Here is a 15751-nt window from a genome sequence, read left to right as displayed (position 1 = left end):
AGATCACAAGAAAATTAAAAGAGATCGATTCAAAAGAGTTTCAAATGTACATTAAATTACTCTCAATAAACATGTATAATACCTTCAATAATCAGAAATATTTCTCAAAATTGTTTGTTAATGTGGATTTAGATGAAATTACTAAATTTTTTTAAAAAATTAATGAAAAATAATTTTTATTTATATTTTTATAATTATATTATTTTTCTTTCAATTTAAATATCTAATCATTTTTCACTAATTTTTAGTAATATCATTCCGTGCATCGCACGGGTTAAATACTAGTTTAATTCATAAAAAAAGACATCTTTTAATTATTAATTAATAAAAATATAATTGTAATAAAATTTTAAAAATATAACTATAATATAGAAACTGAATTACATATTTAAAATAATAAAAAATAAACCTTAATTTACATAATTTAATTTTTTATAACCATAATAAAAAAAAGGCTAAAAAAGAGAGAGTTTTTTAGCGTGGCTAGGTTTCGACGTTGTTCTCCTCTCCTGTATGAAAACCTGCGTACAAAATGGTTCCTTGTGATGAGAAAACCAAAACACCAATTTAAAATAATTATTCGGGAAAATCCAGTTTATACGGAAGAATAAGCAGGATAAGTGTGAGTTTTCTATACTGTTTTCAATGTTTTATGTGTGCTTTGAGCTATAGGACCAAATGATTTACGAAGGATTATCAAAGATAGGAAAATGTAAATTTTTTTACCCTAACATTGAGTTGGTTTTGTTGTGGGATTTCGTCGTGTTGTGTTATGCGAAGGTTGAATTGACTTTTTCAGGAAAGGGAGTTGCCTATGCGGAGTTTTGGTTTGTGCAAGACTGCTACATATACTAAAACATATATTGTTGGATTGGTTGGGGGTTTAGGCTGTTTCTTTGAGCTGGTTAATGATGTCAGCATCATGAAGTCCGGTTGAACTTGTCGAATTTATGGATGTTTCGTGATGAATTCATGTATGGAGAACCTGATTAACTTTTGTTGGATTTAATTATGTTACATCTGTATAATGGAACTTATACAAGATGTCATTTTGATCACTTTCCTTTGATTTTTTTGGTAATTAGTGAAATGGCTGTCATACCCTGCATGCTATGCTTCAGGCGCCTGCAATATAAAATTTGTTTCAAGCTAATTTTCTTGAATTCTACCCTTCAGGCAGGAGATCTTGTTTAAACACTGTAAACTTGAAAGTCTGGCGTCAGAGAGATAGAGCATGCAGGCTTGTGGTGGATCTGCAATGATGAGCTCTATTCAACAAACTGTTTGGACACAGGGATCGGCATTTCCTTCTAAATTGCTTGGTCTCAATCGGTGCTCAAATAACGTGAAATTGAGTTCGATGAGGCCATGTGGGTCGTCTCCATTGGAAGTGAACTTGGTTACCGGGAAGCCAGCCTCTTCTGCGCCTGTTCCTATCCGTCAAATTGAATGTGGTAAACATTATAAATCTAATATAATTCAAACATTGAAAAACAGTGGATTATTTTCATGCATGCTTGCTTGCTGCGTACAAGATTTATCATTAAGTCTTGCAAGTGTTGTGTGTGTTTGCAAATTTCCTTTGCATCGATATGTGGTTCTTTTCTGTAAATGTCAATAAATGTCTGCTTTGGTTCTCGCCCCAGAATCTTACTTTGTTTGATATTTTCTGTGAAACTTAATGATGCCTCGGTGAAGACTTGAGCATCACGTGATTTTAGTTCCTTAAATTTTGATAAGCATGATTTTGTGTTTTTTGATTTAAAGGGATATCCTTACACGTCTATACTTTTACTGACACAAGAAATTAGAATTTAACGCTGAATCCGTTATCATGAAAGATTACAACCCAGGGTGTGACATTTTAAAATGATAGGAGTGCCATTTGTGCAGCATCCCCTTGCATTCTCGTGATAATTATTAAGCCAGTTGATAATTTTCGAGTATATTTTTCTCTGTAACTGCTGTCTGCAACGTTCTCCTGTTGAGTTTCAATGAGTGTAGCTAGCTGAGGTGGCAATTGATTGGCTGATATTTACGGGAGATTTGGCAGTGTTTTGACTAATGATTGTCTTTATACGTATTTGTGCATTAATTTTTTATATATAAAGACCTTAAAGCTTTGGCATTTTCTTTGTTATTACCATTTTTTGTTAGTCAGCCTTTCAGAGAAATTGCGACTTTGATACTTTTCCCAGTTATTCTCCCTGAAACTTGGATGAGTTGGCATAAAGTTCCATGGTTTTCCCTTCATGTAATTGATTATATAGTGCAAGTTTTCTTCATTGTGAAATGGATTAATTAGATGCTGGGAGCAACTATGTGGACTTCGGCTTGAGTGAAGCAGATCCCGGCTTGAGTGAAGCAGATCCCGGCTTGAGTGAAGCAGATCCCGAAGTTCAGTCCATTATTGACAGGGAGAAGAATCGTCAATTTAAAAGCTTAGAACTTATCGCTTCAGAGAATTTTACATCACGTGCAGTGATGGAAGCTGTAGGTTCTTGCCTCACTAATAAATACTCAGAAGGACTACCGGGTAAAAGGTAATTCTTTGGATGAAGGAAAATGACATCAGTACAATGATAAGCACCGGACATCATGACAAGTTTGCGAGATTTATTTATATTTACTTGCCTAGATATTATGGTGGCAACGAGTACATTGATGAACTTGAGATTCTTTGTCAAGCGAGGGCACTTGCAGCATTTAGCTTGGATGGGGAAAAATGGGGTGTAAATGTTCAGCCATTGTCAGGTTCTCCTGCTAATTTTGAGGTTTACACCGCAGTTCTTGATCCACATGATCGCATAATGGTAAAATACCATCTTTTCCTCCAGCATCAATCTGTTGAATTTTTTGAAGTTATTTTTTTTATTGGGATATGAGTGACTCCAGGGATTGGATTTACCTCACGGTGGACACTTGTCGCATGGTTTCATGACTCCCAAGAGACGAGTTTCTGGCACGTCTATCTATTTTGAGTCCATGCCCTATCGACTTGATGAGTCTACAGGTATTGGTATTTTGTTATGAATTTTAAGTAGCATGATTTCATATATTAATTGTAACCATCACTGACATTAAACTTTTTGCAGGCTTTGTTGATTATGAAATGCTTGAGAAAACAGCCACTCTGTTTCGTCCAAAACTTATAATTGCTGGTGCTAGTGCTTATCCTAGAGATTTTGACTATCCTCGCATGAGGAAGGTACGTTTTATATGTACCTCGTCCAAACTCATGTATGCTTATCATGCATTTTTCGCGTTTTCGGCCATGTTCAGCATCTAACCGTTAGTTTTTAATATTAAGATCGCTGATGCTGTTGGTGCTTTTCTCATGATGGATATGGCTCACATAAGTGGACTTGTTGCTGCCTCTGTTGTTGCTAATCCTTTTGATTACTGTGACATTGTTACGACTACAACACATAAGGTTGGCTATAAATTATAATTATTTGCTCTATGTGAGTTGTATAAACTTGGGCCAAAGCACCTGGATTGCTATTTGCTGCCTATGAGAAGTAGAAATTAATTAACGTGGTCTTCTTTTTTTTGTTGTCAAATTTGACAGCAGCAGGTCATCCTTGAATTCATAAAATTTTATTCTCTTCATTTTGGTGACCATAACTTGGACATGTTTTTCAGTCTCTGAGGGGTCCTAGAGGCGGCATGATCTTTTTCAAGAAGGATCCTGTTCTGGGAGTTGATTTAGAATCTGCCATTAACAATGCTGTTTTTCCAGGTCTACAGGTCTGTGGAGTCTGTGCGTTGCTTGTCATTGATGTATTGAGTATGCTCTAAATATTGACATTATGGAATTATTGCATTTTTGCTCGAATATATTTCTGGTTAATCAAACCGTTTATTATCATGAACAGGGAGGTCCACACAATCACACAATTGGGGGGCTTTCTGTTTGTTTAAAACACGCAAAATCACCTGCCTTCAAGGCTTATCAAAATAAGGTTCTTGATGTTTTATTTTATTTTTTAAATGATCCCTTCATGTATAATTATTTTGACACAATCAATTTGTCTGATAGGTGGTCAATAATTGTAGAGCTCTTGCCAACCGATTAATTGAGTTGGGCTACAAACTGGTCTCTGGAGGGAGTGATAACCATCTGGTCCTAGTGGATCTCCACCCCTTGGTGAGCATCTGACTTTTATTTTTATCTTTCTTGTTCTCATATAGCCCAGAACATTAAATATAGAGCCAAAATATTCTCTGTTTTCATACTCAAAATTGTTCTTAAATTTATTCTACTAGCACTCCATTACCCGCCCGTGTACAATTGAAATCAACTACTTGTAATCTTTGGTTATATTATTGCCTATTTTCTTTGGATGCTTTATCATGTGCGATTATGTTGTGATATATCAACCCTTCTCCCATATGCAGGGGATAGACGGTGCTAGGGTGGAGAAAATTCTCGATATGGCATCCATCACCCTCAATAAAAATTCCGTACCTGGTGAGTGTACAAGATCCATTTCTGTCATATATGCCCTGACCATTTTTTATGAATTTAACGAATCTTAGCCTACACAGGGTTGACATAGATCGCTATCCATGTATAAATAAAGAAATAAGTATATAAGAAGGGGCTAGGCTAAGCATTCTCTCTGAAGAAAATACAAAAGATTAGCACATAGTTAGATAAAGGAGGTCTATTATATCAAATTTTAATAGAAAATGAATATTTGAATGCCTGAGCTTGTATTCTGCGCAGAAACTTTCAGCTTCCCTCATTTTACCCATTCAAATTTGTAGGCGATAGAAGTGCACTAGTGCCTGGTGGGATACGCATAGGTTCCCCTGCAATGACTACCCGAGGTTTTAGTGAAAATGAATTTATAGCAGCCGCAGATTTTATCCATGAGGGTGTGCAAATCACCCTAGAAGCCAAAAAATCTGTCACCGGCTCGAAACTTCAAGACTTTATGAAATTTGTCACTTCGCCAAGCTTTCCTCTGATCGACAAGGTAATGGATCTGCAAAAACGAGTGGAGGTCCTTACAACCCAATTCTCATTACCTGGGCTATGAGTCAACAATTTAAGCATGGATAGTGGATACACTTATTTTTTATAGGATGTCTAAAGCAAAAATGTTTTCCCCCAGCTTGTCATTCCAAACTGAAGTGTTTAGACCTCTTCAACCTTCAGTGGTTTAACTCGTGTGCTACTTTGTTTTCTAACTGGATTCAAGCTTTTTGGGGTAAAATTACGTCTACACATGGAACAAAAGAATAGGCTTCCGCGTTTAGTTGGCGGGATATGCTCCCATCCCATCGTCTCCACAGGCTTCCTTCTTGGTGTGGTATTGTGAGAAGAGATGAAACTTCCCTGTCCAAGATAGATTTTTTTTTTAAAATTACTGCTGCTAAAGTTTGTGTTATATTTGAATCGTACTTGCAACAGCTTTATTGATTGGCAAAGCTGAAGGTAGCTTAATTTATGGACTTGTTTTTTTTTTTTTTTTTTAATATTCAATCATAATTACAATCACATTCTTCATCATGGTAGAACTACGTTTCTACCAATAGTGAAATCACCTTAGTTTGTCAATCGTTATTGCTTTTCAACAAAAATAACGTTGGGATTTCATATTTAATAATTTTTCAGGAAATAAGTTCTAAAACTTTATAAATATCAGTGTATATATTAGGGATGTGCAAAAACCGAACCAGAAAACCAAACCAAATCGCTGGTTTGATTTTTATTGGATCATGGTTGGATTGGATTGTTTTTCAAGTTAATCAAACGGTAAAAATTGATTTGATTCGATGTTTTGATTAAGAAAATCTGAACCGGACATATATTATAAATATATAATTTTTTTAATTATACGTATAATTTGATCTTTAATTTATGAAAAATTGATAATAGATTTGGTTTTAAAATTATTAGACAATTATTTAAACTAACCCTTTTTTTAGACCAAAAAATCTTTCAATAAATTGACTCGTCAAAATTTAAACTTAGTTTTTAGGTTCATTTTAACTCGTCAATATTTATCATCAAACAACACAAATGTATGCAGCACTTGAGTGCCGATCAAATTCGGGCAAAAACTTGTGTGAGACAGTCTCACGGGTCGTATTTTGTGAGACGGATATCTTATTTGGGTCATTCATGAAAAAGACAAAAACTTGTGTGAGACGGTCTCACGGGTCGTATTTTGTGAGACGGATCTCTTATTTGGGTCATCCATGAAAAAAGTATTACTTTTTATTGTGAATATCGGTAAGGTTGACCCGTCTCACAGATAAAGATTCGTGAGACCGTCTCACAAGAGACATACTTCATGAAAAAATATTTCTTTTTATGCTAAGAGTTTTACTTTTTATAGTGAATATCTGTAGGGTTGACCCGTCTCACAGATGAAGATTTGTGTGACCGTCTCACAAGAGACCTAATATCAAATTCGATACGAATTCTGAGAAAATATCAACACTTTCTCATTTTATCATCAGACAAGATTTGAAACAACGATCAATCTTAAAAACACATATATTTTTAAAAATTTGGGACAATTTTATCTATCATGAAACAAAAAGATAAGTGGATTTCCAACAAAAATCTCAAACTATGAGATCTAAAAACAAATTAACAAGATTGAATTTTTAAAAAGGTTATAACCATAAAAAATCTCAGCTACCAACGAGGTTTAAATAATTGGTCAATTTTGAAAGAACGTGATGAAATATATTTCAAAATAAATTCGTTATCTGGATTTCAACTATATCCACAGTTTATTGTATCATAAAATAACAAAAAAATGTTAGATTTCATAGATGTTCAAATCAGCACGTTATCTTAAAACAATCACACATTATAATTACAAATATTTTTAATATAATTTTATATAAAAATTAACCAAACTTAAAAAAATAATTGCGCACAAAGAATCAATGAGGCAAGCACACAATACACACGATGAATGCACAATAATAAAATTAAAAAATATGATATACAATTCAAATACTCTGTGCGGAAATTCAAATAACTGATCCGTTACAAATCCCCAAATTTTCAACTATGTCCATATTAGGGCATTAAACTGAATTTGTAGCCTAAAATCTCCACCTTTCAGCCTTAAGAATCCTTGAAAATAGGCAAATTCGAGCCTTTTTTACCACCGATATTCTGCCATTTCCCTCATTTTCTTGGCCCCAAAGCCGATGAATTCCGTTGTTCAGAATCATGAACTTATGTTAAAGGAGTCAATCAAGCACTTCCTTGAACTGCACAAAAATGGGAGCTCCGATTTCTCGTTTTTTGAGACGATTTTCTTTCGTTTAATACAAACAATGCTTGATCCACCTGTCGAAATTACATGGTTCTACTCAGCGGTAACGTTTCACGCCGCAAAGTCCAGCTCACAAAAGGAGGACCTTTCCACTCGAATTCTCATAGTCAAAGACTTGATGAATTTGCATATTTCGTGTTCTAATTTGAGTAGCACGTCAAAAAAGATCGTGCTGCTTGCTCCTGTTGTATACGAGTTGTACAATATCCTGTATGATTTTGGAAAAAACGAATTAAGTGTGAAATATGAAGTCAGTAAATTGTTGGAGAATATTACTAATCATATCACGTTGTTCACTGGAATTCATGACTATGGGAGAGGGATTGTGGAATTTGAAAACATGGCTGTGCATTTTGAGGATTTGGTTCGTGTATGGACTGCTGATCGAGGTGGTGGGAGTCGCAGTATCGGGGAAAACTTGACTGTGTTTTTTCCGGTTTTGAGTGATTGCATTTGGAGGGGGTTGAATTCGAGGCACGGGATGCAGGAGTTTGTAGGGATAGTTTTATGTGAAGTTTTTTTGCTGAAGCTGTCTCTGAATTTTGGTTCGGGTCAGAGTAAAGAAGATTTTCTTAAAGACACAAAAATTCATGCTGTTCGCATGATCAAGGCGTTACTTAACTGCTTCTTTGTAGGTGAGGTTTCTTTAACTTCATATTATACTTGTAATCAAAGTATAAAACTAAATTTATTAATCTTGAATGATCACAACACTTGTAAAACTTCTATACTCCCCAAAACCTATACCAATTTGAATCAATTCTGCGTTATGGTAACGTTGCACTATTTTAGATTTATTTTGTCAAGAGAATTACGTGCTTCAAATTGTTCAGTGTCTTGCAAGAGAATAAAGGCTCTGGTTTTAAGCAACAGAACTGAGTTTTATGCTGGTTTTCTTTGAATAAGTCCTCTATATTAAAAAGGTTACGGCGAAATCCAGAAAAATAAAAACAGACCTTTCTGTTGTTATTATTATGTCCTGGAAGTAAATATCTGGTAATGAAGGGTTGCTTATAATGCAAAACTACGCTACACAGCTTGAGAAATCTCGTGGAATCAACTTATATTTTTTTTATATTTCATATGATTAAGGAATAAATTGAAGCATGGATTGTAATTTCATATGGACATTCGGTCTGAATGCTGCACGTAGAACATAGGCCTGACAACGGGAAGACTTGGGATATAGCAGGTCATACCATGCGTAGTTCGGCAGTTGAAAATTCATGGATGGTGAGAGGGCTGTGATTGATAGATTATTTTTTACACTTGTGAGGCAGTAAATTGGTGAAACAACTAAAGATAGCCGTGGTATGGAGCCCTCAAATTTATACAGCTTCAAGGAGTTTGATAATATTACAGGACATAAAGTAACAACCTTATCATAGAAAGTGATATTAGAAGAGGCGATGGAACACAAATAGATCAGTCAACAAAATTTGATCCAAGTTACAGTTTCAATGTTGAATCCAATTTTCTTTTGTCAATGTTCAATCACATTGCTCGATAAGCTTATGGTACCCCTATGGTTTCCTTTTGTGACATTGTCATGATTCATTCGAATTAATATTCTGCAAGTTGTTGCAGAATGAATGAGCACCGTGAATCTTGTCTTTCTAAAGTTGTTCAAATGAGATTAAATAGCCTATTATGTACCAAATCAGTGCTAATATCACTTTTCCCATTTGCATATCTGTCAAATAGTGGAATAGAGGCTCTATGTGAACTAGTCGATTTATCTTAGCATATAAAATTTTCTCCAATTAACCTTTTTCTTCTTTCGAACGCATTTAATTGTGAAATCTAATCATTGTAATGTATAACATACAAGCAATCTATAATTGGATTTCGAATTCCTAGAATAGTAAATTGCCTTCCTTAAAGTTGCTCTCACTTTGCACGCTTTTGCATTTGAAAATTTCTCTCCATCGCACTTTACATCATTGGCGAAAATTGTTTCTCAGTTGTATTCACCTACCAAACTTTCTCCATAGTCTCCCTCATACACACAACACCAATTAATCTTTACAATAGCTTAGTTTTACCCCCTTAAAGCAATATGAGTGCTCCAGTCATGAACTTGATCGATGGTCGGAACCTAAAAGTGGGTCATGATGTTGTGATCAAATGTTTAATAAGTTACTTCATGCGTGAATACCCTAAAAATGGCTCGGATTTCTCGTCTTTATTTCTTCTCTACCAAAAATCGGTACAAGAATTGAAAGATCTGCCTCTGGAGATTTTATGGTTTTATGTTGCGATTTCCTTTCACAGCTCCAACTTCAAGAATTTAAAGCCTCGGAAGAGATTTATTCTTGTTAAGAGTTTATTGCATTTAATAAGAAAATATTCACATCAGTGCGGTGTGGTAAAAAAAATTGCTTTGATTGCCCCCATTCTTTATCTTTTATATTGTTTAGGGCTTAATTTGTCAGAGAGGAATACACTCTTGTTGGAAGAGATTGGGAGTGTTGTAGAAAAACTTGCTTGTTATTTTAGCATTTGTTGCTCGCAATATCTGTATGGAGAAAATGAGGGGTTGAATAACTTTGGGGAACATTTTGTGGACTTATTAAGGGTTTGGACCGTGGATCAGACCAGGGGGTTCTGTGATGTATGTGTTTCGGCTACATTCTTTCCAATTCTAAATACCAGGTTTCTAAAGGATGTTATTGAGCAGCAGGAGTATCTGGTTGGGGCTGTCATGAATGAAACTTTACTTCTAAGGATATGCTTGAGAATTGATCGAGGCCTTAACGAGGAGGTCTCGCGGAGAGATATGCTAAGTTTAGCTATCCAGACAATCAAGGGTTTTCAATATTTTTACTTTATTGGTGAGAATGTCAGACATTTTGTTGTTAAATTAATGTTCTAGGCATAGTTGTCAAAATTGCAAGAAGTGTGCGCTTTAATAAGTGCAAAGCACAGCGAAGCACATTGCCTGCACTTCAGTGCGCTTCAAAGCACACGACTTTCATGAAGCGTGTGCTTTGTGCGTTTCTTTGCTCTTCGCATTGAAGCTCGCTTAGGAGAAAAAACAGACTTTTGTCCCAAAAAAATTCTGATAGAGAGTGAATTGCCTTAAAGTGCAGTTCCTCCTTTGTCACCTTTTCCCCATAAAAAGAGCACATGAAACCCCAACATCGCGTCGCATTGCCTCCCATCACCTCTGCCCCTGTGTCACCTTGGCCCTTTGCCCTTTGCCCTTGCATTTTAATATTTGATATTTGAAAAATGATGATTTCAATATTTGATTTTTTATTTTTCATATTTTTAAAAGAATTTGAATTTATTTTTAATTTTTAGAATATTATATTTATTGCACCCAGGAAACTTGTGCGCTTTAATGCGTCTTGCACATTTGACAATTATGGTTCTAGGTGCCAACTTCAAGTTTCTTAATTTATACAGGCTAAACGATGCACACGTACTCTTGCTATTTAGCTATGATGTTTTGGTTTTATCAAGTCATGCATCATGTATTATGTTATTTCTATTGCACATTGGAACAACTATAATTTAAATGTCAGGAGTATGATTGAATAGAAATATCTTTCTTCACATGATAAAAGTGGAACTCACTTCGAATACCTTGTGCATTTTTTCTTTGTACAATAACGGAAGCTCGTGATTGTGGACTTGATCTTCTTCTAGTAATGCCTCATTACCTTATGAAAGTGTGTATTGAATCAGAGGATGCCTGTGTAAAGAGAAGAGAGTGAAGTTCTCATGATAGTTTATCAGTAACATAAAAATGACTTAGCTTGAAATAAACTATTTACCTGGAAACAACTTCATCATTTCTCCAAGGTTTACTGATTCACATGCAGCCAAATTAAAGGATTTGGTTAGATGACAACTCAGAGTGATAACTTTCTTCTACACCAATAATCTTTCTTCCCTCTTGTTTTGCTTAAATGTTCCTATTCATTCTTGAAATTGTCTCTACCTGTACTAAATGAAATTCTTTATTTGTACTTAGCTTTTGTGTTTTCACACAATATACTTAAAAAATGGTGTGCTCCTTGACAGATATACTCTTCAAAACGCTGTTGGAGCCAAGTTTGCCTGTTAAAACCTTATTGGTATGTCTCTCTGCTACTCTTTGTAAAAACACATAGATCATGTTAATGGACACAATTTATTTCATCTATAAATCGAAATTTTTTCAGAGGATCTTGCATAGTGTAGTTTCTGGAAATCATTTATTATAGTGGAACCTTTTCATGATTATAATTTGGTGGCACGCCTCTCTGCTACTTTTGGTAAGAAGACATAGATCATGTTTACTTGACACAATCGAAAATTTTTCAAAGGATCTTGCATAGTGTAGTTTCTGGAAATAATTTATTAGAGTGGAACTTTTTCATGATTCTAATTTGGTGCCATGCTAGAGAATAATTTATAAAAATCTCAAAGTTTTTCTGCTCCGCAAACTGAACTTGAGGATTGTTGCAGTGCCCTACAGATGAGATTCTTCTACAGAAAGTGCTTTATGATGCTGTGGTATTGATTGACTATTCATTTTATTTTGGAAGATGGAGTCATTCACCTGACAACCAACCCAAAAAAGTGGCTCTGTTATGGCTGTTAGTTGCTGAAAAAGCGATTCGATTTGCTTTGTACGGGATAAGTTCTTAAAGTCTACATATATAATATCTCAAAACTCAAAAAGTAATGCCTTTGATTTGTGGATTAGGTCTGCAAATGATTTCGCCACTGTAATATCATATATTAATGCTTTTGGCGAATCTCAAATAGTCACCGAAATAATTAAGTGGGCAAAACTTCAAGCTGGAATTGAGGACCCAATCGATAGGCTTCACATCCAGCATCCTCAAGTTCTCATTGGTTAGTTGCTGGTATACCTGGACTGTGTTTTATACCATCGTATCCCAGTTTTATAAATGGTATTTTTTTATAGAAAGCTGCAGAATCACGGTACTATTAAGCTGCTCAGATAATTACTACACCAACTCCTATCGACACTACTACACTAACATGCTATATTCCTATCGACACTACTACACTAACATGCTATATTTCATTTCAACCCCATTTCTTTTCTCGCTTTTGTGCAAGTGGTATAACTGTGACTGATCTTGATTGCAGCATGGCTATTGATTCTTGAAGGAAATGGTATCAGAATATTTGATGAAGAGACGTTGGTTCTTGCCAACAAATCAATGTTCGCGCCAAGAATCAACTTTGCACCTAATTTTGTCAACCTCTCATCCCATGTTGTTGACGTCAACGAGGGTCAAGAAATTGGTGATGCTGTTGTGAACAATGGTCTAGAAATCGATGCTGTATTCACTTCTGAAGATGTTGATGTCAATGAAGGTCGAGGAATTGGTGATGCCTGGGGCACTGCTCATAACTTTGCAAATGTGGAGGCTGAAAGCAGTAAAAAACGCAAAGAAGCATTTTTTAGTGATGTAAATGATCCACAACCCAAGCATGTCAAGCATGGCGACAGTCCAAGAAGTTTTCCTGCAGGTGATGACTTTACTTGTGGTACTTCTGATGATGACATTGCTGAGGCATGAAATCAGTTACAACTACTAGAATTATGGTGCCTTTTAATCATGTGTGGTTCATAAAACATTTTAAATTCTGATGTGCATCATATCCCGTGTCACATCTGTGTATAGTATATCGTGTTTTGGTGTGCACGGACCTTGCACAAATACCGCACGAAATGCTAAATTTTGTGTTCTTGGACAAAGCGCACACGAACAATGGCGCAGAGGTTGCACAGATGCCATGACACATAGAGTTCTTTTTGTTCCATGGGCAGATTACACATGTAACCGTGCACAGACCCTGCACGAACCTTGCACGGACCCCTTAACCTTTTGAGTCAAAGTTGGTTGAAGTAAAAAACAATAGGTCGAGACTCGGCACAAATCCCACTCCTTTGTGATATATTTCTTTAAAGTCAAATCTCAACGTTTTCGTGGCATTTCACAACTTTTCACCATCACGTTAAACATATAGAGAGAGAGATCCAGGCTATTCAACTTCATTTTAAGCTCTGATTGTTCGGTATCTCGATGATCCCTACATAATTTTGTGCTCCTCTCTTCGTGCTCTGTCTTGGCGCAAGTTTTGTTTGAAAACATTAAATTTCACTTTGACTCATTTTTTTATTTTTTCATCCGAAAATGGTAGAACATGGTTCTTAGTTTATACAAATATTTTACAATACTTTTACGAAGATACGAGTTGCATATTGTTATGTCTAAGTATCATTGTTGTGTGTTTCGAGTTTTAGCCTTTATCTTTGGATTTTTTGATGTTTCAATATTTGTAAATCATGTTTAGGGGCTGATAACATGGTTTATAATATTTTAAATTTTTGTAGTTCATCGAGGATTTTGTTGAAAATTTTGAACCATAAATCACACCTACACCAAGTATTTGGCTTGTGTTGAGACTCGAGTCACATATTTTGAGCGAGTAGTAAAGCCTGTCTTAGTTTAATGTATGTTGTTCGAACCTAGCTCAATGTCGTATATTTCGAGTTTATGCTTGGGTTTGACAAGTTTAAGCCATTTTAATGCGAGTTCGAAAGCCCAACATGTGATGAATTTTTTAAGTTTTGCAATTTGATATTGTAGAGTGATCACCTCCTCACTATGAATACCAGCTTCTGTTGTAGCCACTGGACTATTTCGATAAGGTATGTTACAACCGATTAAAATACACTATGTATCTATAGTGTTGCAATGTGATTAAGTTACTTACATGACTTATGTGACATTTACGTGGCTGTGTTTTGATGTATTCATAAAAACATCAATGCGTGAAAATAAAATCTATTTTGTCAATACAATACTTTTCGTTTATGTAACATTGAAGTATGTTGTTAGCGTTCACGTTGAACATTGATCCTTTGTTAATCATTTCATTGGTATCATCTATTTTGTAATACAATACTAGTCTTATAGTTGTTGGCTTGTTGCATTCCAATAAAGCTCAGTGAGCCATTCACTATTTTTTTCTGGATGTTCTTCTTGGGCTTTGCTCATCTCCTCGAGATCGGTTATTCCTATTCCTTTGTATGTGGTTGATAACAGGTCAGGATGTTGGGGAGAGTTCTTGTCGAAGATTATGGGAAGGAGTACTCTAGGTTGAGGGCTATGTAATTTAGAGATGTCGAAGAAGTCTTGTAACATATTTGGAGTATGTTGAGAATTGATGCTGAGAATTATTCTAGTTTTTATGATGTTGGGATTTTGTATATCCCCAATTGATCATGTGATGTAAACTTGTCATGTGGATGCTAATTTTCTAAACTTATAAAATGCATATTGGTTGCTAAATAAATGGTAAAATAAGGAAGAACAGTATTTATAGAGTTTTAAAAGTTGATGCAACATTTCAACTCCTTTTTGAATTCCCAGTATTCAATTGTCTCCCCTAGTGTCCCACCTTCAATTCATCGCTCTTCTTTTTTCTTTTCTTTGAATAATTCACCACTCTTTTGAAAACCAAGTGAAATCTTTTCTTACTTATTTTCCTTTCACGTTGTGCTACATATTTAAATTTAGTAACTAAATATCTTGCATTGCATATTACTTTTTTTAAACATTATATTACATACCACTCATATATGATATTGTATCGTATCAAGATAAAAAGACACTTAGTTTATGAAAATGAAAACTAATATTTATACCACAATTAGAGATATTTTATTGAAAAAAATTGTACGAAAAAGCAAAACTTCAGGCAAATCAACATATTCATTCCATAGTAATGTGTGCGAATGAATATCTTATGATCCGAAATTAAAAACGTCATCGTATAAAATAAGTAAGTTGAGTTAAAGTTGACAATTTATCAATTCATCAAAACGATGGACCTATCCACATCAAATAGCATATAGACTATTGGAGCCAAAACATCACATCTCACACCAAGAATATAAGAAAAGTAAAGGAGTTTTCTTTTAAATATATAATATAATAACAGCTAAATCAGATCATTTTCTAATAGTATTTAATTTCTGCACGTTAACATTCTTATAAAATTAGACAACTTAGCACTGCCTTATTCAGAATCCCATACTACTCGATGTATTTCCAGATATCTTCATCTAGTCTCCTTCCAATTTATTATTATAATTATTTAAAATAAATCTCACACCTTCATATTGTTTTTTTTTTTCTTTTTAAAATAGAAAATCAAAATATTCATTGTCAAATTATATACCCACTCACACACAACAAGTGAACTATTATAATTTTATGATCATAGAACTTAAATATACTAACCACAAATGACGTCACAAATACATCATGCACAAATAATTTGCGACAAAAATTATATTCACTTTTTTTGTTTTAATTATTTAATGATCAACCAATAAATTCAGAGTCTATTTTCTATGAGGAAGTGTGAATTCCTAATAAAATTTAGAATTTAGCAAG

General features: G+C 34.6%; 2 protein-coding genes across 8 annotated transcripts; both read left to right on the top strand.

Moving 5' to 3' along the window:
• Nucleotides 1–477: 477 nt before the first annotated feature.
• LOC140990343 (serine hydroxymethyltransferase 3, chloroplastic-like) lies at nucleotides 478–5461 on the top strand. Of its 7 annotated transcripts, none has more exons than XM_073459992.1 (13): nucleotides 478–622; nucleotides 800–974; nucleotides 1177–1454; nucleotides 2306–2543; nucleotides 2639–2813; nucleotides 2896–3013; nucleotides 3096–3208; nucleotides 3311–3433; nucleotides 3646–3750; nucleotides 3879–3965; nucleotides 4043–4150; nucleotides 4402–4474; nucleotides 4774–5461. In XM_073459992.1, exons 3-13 carry the CDS (start codon nucleotides 1235–1237, stop codon nucleotides 5046–5048), a joined length of 1635 nt encoding a protein of 544 aa, XP_073316093.1. In that variant the 5' UTR covers nucleotides 478–622; nucleotides 800–974; nucleotides 1177–1234; the 3' UTR covers nucleotides 5049–5461. The 7 variants fall into 7 exon arrangements, with proteins under 7 accessions (XP_073316093.1, XP_073316097.1, XP_073316098.1 ...); XM_073459993.1 differs by having other exon boundaries at nucleotides 479–712; XM_073459996.1 differs by lacking the exon at nucleotides 800–974 and having other exon boundaries at nucleotides 1181–1454.
• A 1548-nt stretch (nucleotides 5462–7009) lies between these two features.
• Nucleotides 7010–14633, top strand: LOC140989371 (uncharacterized). The gene is made up of 7 exons (XM_073458578.1): nucleotides 7010–7948; nucleotides 11346–11398; nucleotides 11772–11935; nucleotides 12013–12164; nucleotides 12426–12812; nucleotides 13937–13998; nucleotides 14396–14633. Exons 1-6 carry the CDS (start codon nucleotides 7186–7188, stop codon nucleotides 13939–13941), a joined length of 1524 nt encoding a protein of 507 aa, XP_073314679.1. The 5' UTR covers nucleotides 7010–7185; the 3' UTR covers nucleotides 13942–13998; nucleotides 14396–14633.
• The last annotated feature ends 1118 nt before the right edge of the window (nucleotides 14634–15751 follow it).

The sequence above is a fragment of the Primulina huaijiensis genome, chromosome 12, assembly GCF_012295235.1.
Source record: "Primulina huaijiensis isolate GDHJ02 chromosome 12, ASM1229523v2, whole genome shotgun sequence".
In the NCBI taxonomy this organism is placed as follows: Eukaryota; Viridiplantae; Streptophyta; class Magnoliopsida; order Lamiales; family Gesneriaceae; genus Primulina; species Primulina huaijiensis.
Note: the sequence above shows the minus strand (reverse complement) of the source record. Positions and strands in the feature narration are given on the sequence as shown.